Raw genomic sequence first — 13441 nt, 5'->3', positions numbered from 1 at the left:
AAACACATTATGGGACCAGGGGACTGTAAAGAGACACAGACATGTTTATATATTTTGTACTGCATTTTGCTTTATATTATGTAGTGTTATGTATATTATGTATTTTATTTGTTGTCTTTTGTTTCCTGTTTGGACCCCAGGAAGGCAGCGGCTAATTGGGGATACAAAGAAATACTAAGAGAAAGCGGTAAATACAGTTCGGATGGTCACTGCCCCTTTAAATACGCTCGGTCTTTTCCGTTGTTTTCTGGCGCCACTCTTCATCGACCCCTTTCACTGCGGCTCAAAAGCTGAGCGGACTGGCCCGCTTCTCATACAAATCACAGCTAGCTTTCATTGTGAAATATTTTGAAAAACACTTCTGTCGGCTTTGTGACACCGCCTGCAACTTCGCAAATGCAAGCAATTAAATGCGTGGTGGTCGGCGACGGGTAAGAATCTTAATCTCAACGTAGAGATATTTTTCTCATCCTTTCTGTGTGTGTGATCAGTGATGCGGTCATGGATGGGAGATGCAGTGTGTAGGAAAAGGGGCTGGGGCTCTCTGTTATATGGGAAGTCTTCTTTCTAAGCATTCACTTGGAAATGCACAGCTAGGTTATAAAAAAACGAATTAAATTCCGTTCATTTGTGGAATGTTTGTAATATCATGCGGGATGTGGGATGTGTAAAATGTACAGTTTTGTATTTTTACGCTGAGAAAACGCCCAGGCTGTAGCGATGCTATGGGAAACACCTACTCGCGTCGTAGGCCGTCGGAATTAGGCTTCATCAGTGACGATGCGGGCTAAGGAATCTCTAGGCGTTGTTTTATAAGAATCTTAATTTACAACCGTTTTTTTTACCATGTGTGATAATATAAATAATATTATATTCTATACAGTTATAGTTTTGACTGCCTTCATGCACGATCCATAATTAACTACCACGCATAATAAATGCATTTACAGTATTTGGGGGTTTGGTATGAAAAACAGCTAATTGTATAGTAGGCCTATGTAGTTATTTTACTATAGAAAGAATTGATCCTATATCTGAGTTTGTCTGTACTAGGCTAAATGTTGATATCTACAGTGCCCTACTAATGCCAAATCCCTTTTGGGGGATTTCTGATGACTAGGGGTCATTAATCAATTAATGACATCAGTTATTAGCATAATGTGTTAAAATTGCATCTGCTAATCAGTCATTCCCAGAGCAACCAAGAGACTTTTAGTGGCCTGCGCTCACAAAAAAAACTATTTTTCATTACCCCTCCCTCTTCCCCTCTCTTCCTATTCACACACACACATTCTGACGCACACCATTCATCCCCTACCCTGCCATGCCACCATCAATCTGTTCATATAATTTTGACATACAGGATACACATAATCATAGACACACACACACACACACCACTGTCACCAACCCTTCCTGTATTGTGTGTTTGTCGATAACAGGGATGGGGGCAGTAGGGCGTGAGGGTGGTAGTATGTCCCCCAGGCAAAGTGAATGTAGGCCAGTGTCTGTGTGATACTTAAACTGAAAGAGAGAGAAGGGCAGAACCACACACACACGCTGAGTATCAGCCTACCTACCTCAGCAGCATTTTTTTGTCTTGTTATTAGACTTGTGTTTTTCTATAGCAGTGAGTAAGAACCGAATCTCTCTCTCAGGGCCGTGGGTAAGACCTGTCTGCTGATCAGCTACACCACCAATGCCTTCCCCGGAGAGTACATACCCACTGTGTGAGTACACACGCACACACACACACACACACACACACACACGAGTGAGTGAGTGAATGAGTGAGAGTAAGTCTGCTTTCCTCTATGTAGTGTTTGTGTTTCTGACAAGTATACTTTACATAGAGCGGGCATTCAGAGATAAAGATATTTTCCCTATCTCCTATCTGTCTCTCTAGCTTTGACAACTACTCTGCCAATGTGATGGTAGATGGGAAACCAGTGAATCTGGGTCTATGGGATACAGCAGGACAGGAGGACTACGACAGACTCCGACCACTGTCCTATCCACAGACGGTAACACACACACACACACACACACACACACACACACACACACACACACACACACACACACACACACACACACACACACAACCCATTACATTTCTGTGAAGGATTGATTTGCAATCTACTATTCCGCAGCAGAGCTTTTCTTCCAGTCTGTCCCATGTGGAGTCAGGTGATTCCGTGGTTGGTTGATCTCAGTGGTTTCATCCTAAGGTCTGTCTCTCTATGGTTCTCCCCAGGATGTGTTCTTGATATGCTTCTCCTTGGTCAGCCCGGCCTCCTTTGAGAACGTCCGAGCTAAGGTCAGTACTGAACCTTCCTGCTCACAGACACAGGAACAAGGGACCTGCCGAGCCTGACCTAAAGAAGCACATCTATAGCTCTCCCTGGTTCATGTTCTGTAGCTACAGTCCTGCATATAGATAGAGAGAGTTTGGCCATTGTGGTTTCAACCCAAAAGCATTACAATGCTCTTAGATGACATCACAGACCTTTCTGTTTGTCAAACTCTCTCTCTCTATATGACTCTGGTTCAAAAGGAAGATTCACTAATTGGGATGTTGTGTTTTTAAAGAATGGGTGAGGTTATTTCAGCAGTGCCTAATTGTGTTCTATTTTATTATACTATTCTCCTCTACTCTAGCCATAATAGTCCTATAATCCATCTATGGCCCTACAGACTAGATTAGAGGTTTTATTTCAATAGCTCTGTTCCACCCAGCCTTGCTCTCCATCTTTGACTTTTGATCTAATGACCTTTACCCTCTGTCTCAGTGGTACCCTGAAGTGAGACACCACTGCCCCAACACCCCCATTATCCTGGTGGGCACCAAGCTGGATCTGAGAGATGACAAGGACACCATCGAAAGGCTGAGGGACAAGAAGCTGTCCCCCATCACCTACCCCCAGGGCCTGGCCATGGCACGGGAGATAGGTCAGTGGGTGTGGGTATCTGCCCATCTATGCCCACATTGGGAAGAGCCATTAGTGGTGGTCTTGGCAGATTTGGATTCTGTTGTTGTTAATACGCTATGCAAGTGACGTGTGGTTTTCCAGGAAGTAGCCTTGTAGTTTAAAAAAAACTTTTGTAGGCTTTTTGAATGGTCTTCAGGGCAAAAACTTAATAAAATAAATCTGGTAGAAGTAAATTCATCAACAAACACAAATATAATTTTATGTATATATCTTAAATGACCGTGTTTTCACGAATTTCATGATATAATCGTGAAGCCCATTCAAAAGATTAGGGGACATGATACGGAAGTAAAGCAGAAGGAGCGGTTACTTTCACAGGGTTTTGCTCTAAGCAGGAAGTGACCCGCTGTGTGAGATGATGTCATATTGCTGAGTCTGGGATAGTGCGAGATTGTCAATTAAGCCCTTTATCTACTTACCCAGTCAGATGTTTTTTTGTTCTATGTTTATAGATGTGAAATAAACGTGTTGTTGTTTGTGTGTGGTGGTCAGGTGCTGTGAAGTACCTGGAGTGCTCTGCCCTGACCCAGCGAGGGTTGAAGACTGTGTTTGACGAGGCCATCCGCGCCGTGCTCTGCCCCCCACCCGTCAAGAAGAGGGGCAAGAGGTGCACCGTGTTCTGAGGGCTCTCATTGGTCCAGGAGAAACAGCCAACATGGCGGCCATTGTCATGATGATACGTCTGGTACTACTAAAACATCACCATAATGACCACTACTTCTCTTCGGGACGAATCTTGACTTGAGACACCACGTAACGGCAATTTAACTGATGTTTGTGTAAATAACACATTCATGTCAATGGAATATTTGATCTTAAGTTAGGATTTGGCCCTAAGAGAAAGAGAATTACTGGACTTTTTTTTTTACAGTGGGAAAACGATTTGATCTGGTGTAAAGATATGCGTCGTCAAGTTTCCATTTGTTTGTTTTCCACAGAGGAAAGCACTCCTCTGTGGACAGTTAGTCTACTCTCACTCATACAACCCTCCTCCCTCTCAGTCTTGTTTGCTTGAGTTGATACAGCACTCAAAACAGCCTGTACTGTGAATATGTGGCTCTGGGTTGAAGTTGCCCTTAGGTACAGATCTAGGATCAGCGTACCCACCTCAAATCCTAACCTTCACCATTACGGGGAGAAAAAACACAAAACTGACCTTAGATCAGTGTTTAGGGTCAATTTCACCCTACTCTGTGAAGTGAATAATGTGATAAACAGACAAGCATGCCAAAAGTGGGAGATGTACAACCTTGCTGCCTGAGTAATGCCTCTGATGGAGGTGCCTGCATGGGTCTAAACAATCTGTCTTCATTTTCCCAACGTCCTTTGTATATGTTCATTTGCGCGTGTGTGTGTGTGTGTGTGGGAGTGTGTGTGTGTTCGCATGTCACTATGTGTGAGAGAGTAAAGTTTCAAGCAGTGTCAAGTTTTTGGTACTATTTCGTATTGTAGTGATACACAAGACTTTGCAACAAACTGTCGACTCAAAAAAAGAAAAGAAAAGGGAAATGGACGATCACAACCGTGGTCTGTTTTATGTGTTAACCAAACTAAGTCTAGTAATGTTAAAAAAAAAAAAAACCTTTGGAGGAATTCATTATGGATATATCTATTTATTATGTACCTGAATATTTAACTCTTTAATTCCAGACAATTCAAAATAAAAGGATAATAGTAACTCACTTTGACTCTAGGAGGTATCATATTGCAAAAATATATAATTAATTAACCAGTGCATTTCTGTGGTTGTTGTAGACCTGCAGTATAACTGTATGTCCCACTCTGGTGGTGAGATACAGAACTGCAGTCTTCTCTGTCATGACGTTTTTGGTTGGCATAGCAACTGTGTGGTTGAATAATGTGTCTCTGAGCCTGTCCAAGGTGTCAATACTGGCTTTGGGTAGAAGTTTTCCTCAGGCACAGATCTAGGATCAGCTTACCATTACTCAATCCTAACCTTAACCATTAGGAGGGATTTGCAAAACTGGTCTTAGATCAGTGTCTAGGGGTAACTTCATCCTATTCCTCAATACTGTAGATCAGAATTCTGAAAAGCTACTAAAACTACTACTGCATGGATATGAACTGGTGATTCGAGCCCATTGTTATTAAGAAGAAAGCTTTTTTTAATGCACTGGCAATGTACTGTAAGATTACTTGTATAATGGTTTAATTGTTTGTCTTATTTTTTATGACTTCACATGTCAGTGTCGTGATATCTTTCAATTTTGTATAATAAATACAAATGTATATGTAACAGGTTTTTGTGTCAAATGTCCTGAAGTGTACTAGTGTCTAAATTATTTTATCATTCTTTGCAATGTGTGTGGGTTTTCATCTTCAGAAAGAAACCACATCTCCCTGCTCCCAGACCCAATGTGATTGCTTTCTGTCAAGATTAAGTTCAAGTCTGGTTCTTCTGCATTCTTAACATTTTCTGATTCTGATTAATGGAGGCATGACTCCAGTCCAAATACTCCACTCTTCCCCTATCACATCCATCGGTTGTCCAATCACAGCCACTCTCCTCCTGGTCTTGGTCCAACACCACACCTTGTACAGGTACAGAGTAAACATACTCAACCAGTACATTTTCCCTCTTAGAAACATCAATACTTCTAGAGAAACAATACTGATCTCTTATACTCTGCAGCTCAGTCTGTTAGTGTCAGCTCTTCACAATCCCCAAGTCCAGAACAGAATATGGGAGGTGCACAGTACTACATAGAGCCATGACTACATAGAACTCTATTCCACATCAGGTAACTGATGCAAGCAGTAGAATCAGATTTAAAAAGCAGGTAAAAATACACCTTATGGAACAGCGGGGACTGTGAAGTAACACAAACGTAGGCACAGACACATGCATACACACACATGATAACATGCGCACTATACACACACGTACACATGGATTTTTAGTTGTAGATATGTGGTAGTGGAGTATGGGCCTGAGGGCACACACTTAGTGTGTTGGGAATTCTGTAATGAATGTATTGTAATATTTTTTTAATTGTATAACTGCCTTAATTCTGCCGGACTCCAGGAAGAGTAGGAGCTGCCTTGGCAGCAGCTAATGGGGATCCATAATACAAATACAGCTGCAGCCAGTGCAGACAGACCTTCATCCCTAGGCCTGTTCTAAACAGAAACACAAATGGCTGAATTGGTGGAGAATCTGAAGAAGACAGGACTCCAGGCTGCTCCTCCTGCTCACTATTACGCTGGACCTGGAGATGTGGCATGTGACTCCTGTAGTGGGATAAAACTCAATGCTTTCAAGTTCTGTCTGGTGTGTCTGGCCTCTTTCTGTGAGACTCACCTCCAGCATCACTATGAAACTCTTGCCTTTAAGAAGCACAAGCTGGTCCAAGACTCCACACAATAAAAATCACTGAAGCTGGAAACTCATATCTCCCTCACTAACTTTAAGCATCAGCTGTCAGAGCAGCTCATAGATCATTGCACCTGTACATAGCCCATCTGTAAATAGCCCATCCAACTACCTCATCCCCATATTGTTATTTATTTTTTTGTTCCTTTGCACCCCAGTATCTCTACTTGCACATTAATCTTCTGCAGATCTATCACTCCAGTGTTTATTTGCTAAATTGTAATTACTTCGCCACTACGGCCTATTTATTGCCTTACCTCCCTAATCTTACTTCATTTGCACACACTGTATTTCGATTTTTTCCTATTGTGTTATTGTCTGTACGTTTGTTAATTCCACGTGTAACTCTGTGTTGTTGTTTGTGTCGCACTGCTTTGCTTTAACGGCGGTGTGACTCGCTGCTTAATGGGGAAAACCGGTTGAAAGTTTCTGTCGGCTGAATGAGCGACACCGACACCGGTTGAGCATTCCTACAGCATTTCCCTCCAGAAACAATGGGAAAGTTGTCCGGCTGCGGGGACTGTGCGAGGGGATTTATACTACTATCTGTACTTACTGGTGGCACAGACGCTGTTTCATCCTTTCCTACACTGAAATTACCCTTGCCTAACGATTGCGTCTGAAGCTGGGCCTGTAGCACAGCTATCATCGCCGTAAGGCGATCGTTCTCCTGTATATTATGAGTACAGCGACTGCAATTAGAAGGCATCATGTTAATGTTACGATCAGCAGTTTATCTGTTATCTGTGTACAATGGATGAACATAAAGGCCATGATACAGTCCCAGCTGAATCAGAAAGGACTGAGAGACAGGTAAGGACAAAACTCATTATTACTGTTGCTGCTTATTCACATTATTACTGTGAACAATTTGAAACTAGTAGTCACTTTCTGTATGACAATAAAAAGAACAATGGATAAGATAATTAAGATAATGAAATCTATTCTGGAGGGAGAGCGATAAGAAAGAAGTGAATCATCACATTGTTACTGAAGTGTTTGCAGTTATGGGTTTTTTCAATAACTTTGCCACATTTTCCCGATGTAAGTGGTATATTTTCAAAACTCTAAACTGATAACACTTGTAATATCCACTATCTTATGTTCAGAACCTTTGATTGTGCATTCTTTGAGGTTTCACACATCTTTCACCCTTGAGTCCTTCATCCAAAATCTACTTTTCTCGTAAAATAACATGAGAACATTTAGTTGTATCACAAATACAACAGATAATGATAGGCTCACCATTTAGTCAGACACCAAAAAATACAAAACTGTAATTTTTTTAAAGTGCTGGTAAGAAAGACTAATAGAGGGTAGATATACTTTTCCATATAAACTCAGCAAAAAAAGAAACGTCCCTTTTTCAGGACCCTATCTTTCAAAGATAATTCGTAAAAATCCAAATAACTTCACAGATCTTCATTGTAAAGGGTTTAAACACTGTTTCCCATGCTTGTTCAATGAACCATAAACAATTAATGAACATGCACCTGTGGAACGGTCGTTAAGACACTAACAGCTTACAGACGGTAGGCAATTAAGGTCACAGTTATGAAAACTTAGGACACCAAAGAGGCCTTTCTACTGACTCTGAAAAACACCAAAAGAAAGATGCCCAGGATCCCTGCTCATCTGCGTGAACATGCCTTAGGCATGCTGCAAGGAGGCATGAGGACTGCAGATGTGGCCAGGGCAATAAATTGCAATGTCCGTACTGTGAGACACCTAAGACAGCACTACAGGGAGACAGGACAGACAGTTGATCGTCCTCGCAGTGGCAGACCATGTGTAACAACACCTGTACAGGATCGGTACATCCGAACATCACACCTGCGGGACAGGTACAGGATGGCAACAACTGCCGAATCCCTCCATCAGTGCTCAGACTGTCTGCAATAGGCTGAGAGAGGCTGGACTGAGGACTTATAGGCCTGTTGTAAGGCAGGTCCTCACCAGACATCACCGGCAACAACGTCGCCTATGGGCACAAACCCACCGTCGCTGGACCAGACAGGACTGGCAAAAAAAGTTATCTTCTCTGACAAGTCGCGGTTTGGTCTCACCAGGGGTGATGGTTGGATTCGCTTTTTTCGTTGAAGGAATGAGCATTACACCAAGGCCTGTACTCTGGAGCGGGATCGATTTGGAGATGGAGGGTCCGTCATGGTCTGGGGCGGTGTGTCACAGCATCATCCGACTGAGCTTGTTGTCATTGCAGGCAATCAATGCTGTGTGTTACAGGGAAGACATCCTCCTCCCTCATGTGGTACCCTTCCTGCAGGCTCATCCTGACCCTTCAGCATGACAATGCCACCAGCCATACTATTCGTTCTGTGCGTGATTTCCTGCAAGACAGGAATGTCAGTGTTCTGCCATGGCCAGCGAAGAGCCCGGATCTCAATCCCATTGAGCACGTCTGGGACCTGTTGGATCGGAGGGTGAGGGCTAGGGCCATTCCCCCCAGAAATGTCCGGGAACTTGCAGGTGCCTTAGTGGAAGTGTGTGGAGAGATGGTAACATCTCCTAGCAAGAACTGGCAAATCTGGTGCAGTCCATGAGGAGGAGATGCACTGCAGTACTTAATGCAGCTGGTGGCCACACCAGATACGGACTGTTACTTTTGATTTTGACCCCCCCTTTGTTCAGGGACACATTATTCCATTTCTGTTAGTCACATGTCTGTGGAACTTGTTCAGTTTATGTCTCATTTGTTGAATCTTGTTATGTTCCTACAAATATTTACACATGTTAAGCTTGCTGAAAATAAATGCAGTTGACAGTGAGAGGACATTTCTTTTTTTGCTGAGTTTAGTATATGATTTAAACTTGACATGCACAATTGTTTTAATCATTTGTATCCATTGCCAGGTTGTGAGCATGTTGAGAAATATGTCAGTCTTACAATTTCATTATCCGTATACAAAACATACATAGGACAAGCCATCAGAAATCAGGTACTGTAAAGCAGTTGGCTACCGTAAAAACGTTGCATTGTGTTATATGACATTTCTGCCCCATGCAACATTGTAAAAGATCACCTTTGTCATTTAACTCTGAAAGTGTAATATATACACTATTTTCAGCGAACATATGAGTCCCACTATGCTGGTGATAAATAACACTTGAATGTGTTAAATATTTAACTCTGTTGCAGAGTTCCCCAATTTACTCTTAAAGTGTTCAAATTAACTCAATTGTGGTGTTTCCATAGCTCTACTATAGAGTAATACGCAACACCTACAGTGTCAAACATAACACTTGATTTAGAGTAAACTGGACTCTCTTTGCTTAGTGCTAACGTTGTTACACTTTCTCAGTGTAAGAAATGAACACACGTAGTGTTACAGTAAATCATTTTGGGGTTTTGTTTTAACAATGTATGGTCTAAAGCAAGGTGTCACACCCTGACCTTAGAGAGCTTTTTATGTCTCTATTTTGGTTTGGTCAGGGTGTGATTTGGGGTGGGCATTCTATGTTAATTTTTCTATGTGTTGTATTTCTTTGTTTTGGCCGGGTATGGTTCTCAATCAGGGACAGCTGTCTATCGTTGTCTCTGATTGGGAACCATACTTAGGTAGCCTTTTCCCACCTGTGTTTTGTGGGTAGTTATTTTCTGTTTAGTGTTTTCCGCACCTGACAGGACTGTTTCGGTTTAGTTTTGCACTTTGTTATTTTGTTCTAGTGTTCAGTTTAAATAAAAGTCATGAACACTTACCACGCTGCGCTTTGGTCCGATTCTTCCTCTTCAGATGACGACACCCATTACACAAGGTGTCAAACTCAATCAGTACAAGGGCCATATTGAAAAAAAATTGAATTTGTGGGCCAGACATAGCCTATTATGTTTGTTTTTACCAAACAACGTGCATACAACTGGCCCAAACTGGCCATTGTTTTATTAAATAAATATGGCCCTATCAATACAGAGGATGCTGTACATAGCATTTTAACATATTAAAACAAAATAGATACTTAATATTTGTCCAGCCTTAGCTGCTATGCTTGCTGATGTGCATAATAAGCTGTGACCATTTAATAACTCTAAATATTTTTTTTTAGCTAGGTTGTTATAACATTTAAACTTAAAACATGCTTAAAAAAATTGCACTGCTGGATCACTGGTGCGGTTGAATGCAGTATTGCTGTATGGCACTCTAATGTACTTTCCCTCTTGCTCAGTTGTGCACTGGGGCATCCCACTATTCTGGTTAGAGCCAGTTTGCGCTGTTCTTTGAAGGGAGTAGTACACAGCGTTGTACGAGATCTTCAGTTTCTTGTCAATTTCTCGCATGGAGTAGTCTTCATTTCTCAGGATAAGAATAGACTGACGAGTTTCAGAAGAAAGGTCTTTGTTTCTGGACATTTTGAGCCTGTCATCGAACCAGCAAATGCTGATGCTCCAGATACTCAACTAGTCTAAAGGCCAGTTTTGTTGCTTCTTTAATCAGAACAACAGTTTTCAGCTGTGCTAACATAAATGCAAAAGGGTTTTCTAATGATCAATTATCCTTTTAAAATTATAAACTTGGATTAGCTAACACAACGTGCCATTGGAACACAGGAGTGATAGTTGCTGATAATGGGCCTCTGTACGCCTATGTAGATATTCCATTACAAATCTGCCATTTCCAGCTACAATAGTCATTTACAACATTAACAATGTCTACACTGTATTTCTGATCAATTTGATGTTATTTTAAATGGACAGAAAATGTGCTTTTCTTTCAAAAACAAGGAAATGTCGAAGTGACCCCAAACTTTTGAACGGCAGTGTATGTTTATTAATAAATACAAAATGTTGTACTGTATTGTGGTTTGTAAACACATTTGTTTGTCTCATCATACTAGAGTTGAAGTCAGAAGTTTACATACACCTTAGCCAAATGCATTTAAACTCAGTTTTTCACAATTCCTGACATTTAATCCTAGTAAAAATTCCCTGTCTTAGGTCAGTTAGGATCACCACTTTATTTTAACAATGTGAAAAGTCAGAATAATAGTTGAGAGAATGATTTTTGTCAGCTTTTATTTCTTTCATCACATTCCCAGTGGGTCAGAAGTTTACATACATTCAATTAGTATTTGGTAGCATTGCCTCCAAATTGTTTAACTTCGGTCAAACGTTTTGGGTAGCCTTCCACAAGCTTCCCACAATAAATTTGGTGAATTTTGGCCCATTCGTCCTGACAGAGCTGGTGTAACTGAGTCAGGTTTTTAGGCCTCCTTGCTCGCACATGCTTTTTCAGTTCTGCCCACACATTTTCAATAGGGTTGAGGTCAGGGCTTTCTGATGGCCCCTCCAATACCTTGACTTTGTTGTCCTTAAGCCATTTTGCCACTTTTGAAGTATGCTTGGGGTCATTGTCCATTTGGAAGACCCATTTGCGACCAAGCTTTAACTTCCTGACTGATGTCTTGAGATGTTGCTTCAATATATGCACATCATTTTCCTTCCTCATCATGCCATCTATTTTGTAAAGTGCACCAGTCCCTCCTGCAGCAAAGCACCCCCACAACATGATGCTGCCACCCAAGTGCTTCACGGTTGGGATGGTGTTCTTCGGCTTGCAAGCGTCCCCCTTTTTCCTCCAAACATAACGATGTTCATTATGGCCAAACAGTTTCTTCAGACCAGAGGACATTTCTCCAAAAAGTACAATCTTTGTCCCCATGTGCAGTTGCAAACAGTAGTCTTGCTTTTTAATGGCGGTTTTGGAGCAGTGGCTTCTTTCTTGCTGAGCGGCCTTTCAGGTTATGTCAATATAGGACTCGTTTTACTGTAGATAGATACTTTTGTACCTGTTTCCTACAGCATCTTCACAAGGTCCTTTGCTGTTGTTCTGGGATTGATTTGCACTTTCCGCACCAAAGTACGTTCATCTCTAGGAGACAGAGCACGTCTCCTTCCTGAGCGGTATGACGGCTGCGTGGTCCCATGGTGTTTATACTTGCGTACTATTGTTTGTACAGATGATCGTGGTACCTTCAGGCATTTGGAAATTGCTCCCAAGGATGAGCCAGACTTGTGGAGGTCTACAATTTTTTTCTTAAGTCTTGGCTGATTTCTTTTGATTTTCCCATGACGTCAAGCAAAGAGGCACTGAGTTTGAAGGTAGGCCTTGAAATACATCCACAGGTACACTTCCAATTGACTCAAATTATGTCAATTAGCCTATCAGAAGCTTCTAAAGCCATGACATAATTCTCTGGAATTTTCCAAGCTGTTTAAAGGCACAGTCAACTTAGTGTATGCAAACTTGAATTGTGATACAGTGAATTATAAGTGAAATAATCTGTCTGTAAACAATTGTTGGAAAAGTTACTTGTGTTACGCACAAAGTAGATGTCCTAACTGACTTGCCAAAACTATAGTTTGTTTACAAGAAATTTGTGGAGTGGTTGAAAAACGAGTTTTAATGACTCCAACCTAAGTGTATGTAAACTTCTGACTTCAACTGTACAGTCGTGGCCAAAAATTTTGAGAATGACACAAATATTAATTTCCACAAAGTTTGCTGCTTTAGTGTCTTTAGATATTTTTGTCAGATCTTATTATGGAATACTGAAGTGTAATTACAAGCATTTCGTAAGTGTCAAAGGCTTTTATTGACAATTGCATGAAGTTGCTGCAAAGAGTCAATATTTGCAGTGTTGACCCTTCTTTTTCAAGACCTCTGCAATCCGCCCTGGCATGCTGTCAATTAACTTCTGAGCCACATCCTGACTGATGGCAGCCCATTCTTGCCTAATCAATGCTTGGAGTTTGTCAGAATGTGTGTGTTTTTGTTTGTCCCCCCGCCTCTTGAGGATTGACCACAACTTCTCAATGGGATTAAGATCTGGGGAGTTTCCTGGCCATGGACCCAAAATACCGATGTTTTGTTCCCCGAGCCACTTAGTTATCACTTTTGCCTTATGGCAAGGTGCTCCATCATGCTGGAAAAGGCATTGTTCGTTACCAAACTGTTCCTGGATGGTTGGGAGAAGTTGCTCTCGGAGGATGTGTTGGTACCATTCTTTATTCATGGCTGTGTTCTTAGGCAAAATTGTG

At 41.5% G+C, this 13441-nt stretch overlaps 1 protein-coding gene across 2 annotated transcripts; it reads left to right on the top strand.

Moving 5' to 3' along the window:
- Positions 1-232: 232 nt before the first annotated feature.
- On the top strand, positions 233-5250 carry rac3b (Rac family small GTPase 3b). 2 transcript variants are annotated; one of them, XM_071409589.1, is made up of 6 exons: positions 233-431; positions 1659-1730; positions 1907-2024; positions 2258-2320; positions 2793-2952; positions 3486-5250. In XM_071409589.1, exons 1-6 carry the CDS (start codon positions 397-399, stop codon positions 3614-3616), a joined length of 579 nt encoding a protein of 192 aa, XP_071265690.1. In that variant the 5' UTR covers positions 233-396; the 3' UTR covers positions 3617-5250. The 2 variants fall into 2 exon arrangements, with proteins under 2 accessions (XP_071265690.1, XP_071265691.1); XM_071409590.1 differs by having other exon boundaries at positions 2793-2956; positions 3486-4616.
- The last annotated feature ends 8191 nt before the right edge of the window (positions 5251-13441 follow it).

Source organism: Salvelinus alpinus, chromosome 7 (assembly GCF_045679555.1).
Source record: "Salvelinus alpinus chromosome 7, SLU_Salpinus.1, whole genome shotgun sequence".
Classification (NCBI taxonomy): Eukaryota; Metazoa; Chordata; class Actinopteri; order Salmoniformes; family Salmonidae; genus Salvelinus; species Salvelinus alpinus.
The sequence above is the reverse complement of the archived record's forward strand: the minus strand, read 5'-3'. Positions and strand labels throughout refer to the sequence as shown.

Bases quoted from the DNA above. Each gene is read 5' to 3' on its own strand.
- rac3b (XM_071409589.1), top strand. From the start codon at position 397: ATGCAAGCAATTAAATGCGTGGTGGTCGGCGACGG. The intron at 2,321-2,792 runs GTCAGTACTGAA...CCTCTGTCTCAG, and splicing joins TTGAGAACGTCCGAGCTAAG to TGGTACCCTGAAGTGAGACA. The intron at 2,953-3,485 runs GTCAGTGGGTGT...TGTGGTGGTCAG, and splicing joins GGCCATGGCACGGGAGATAG to GTGCTGTGAAGTACCTGGAG.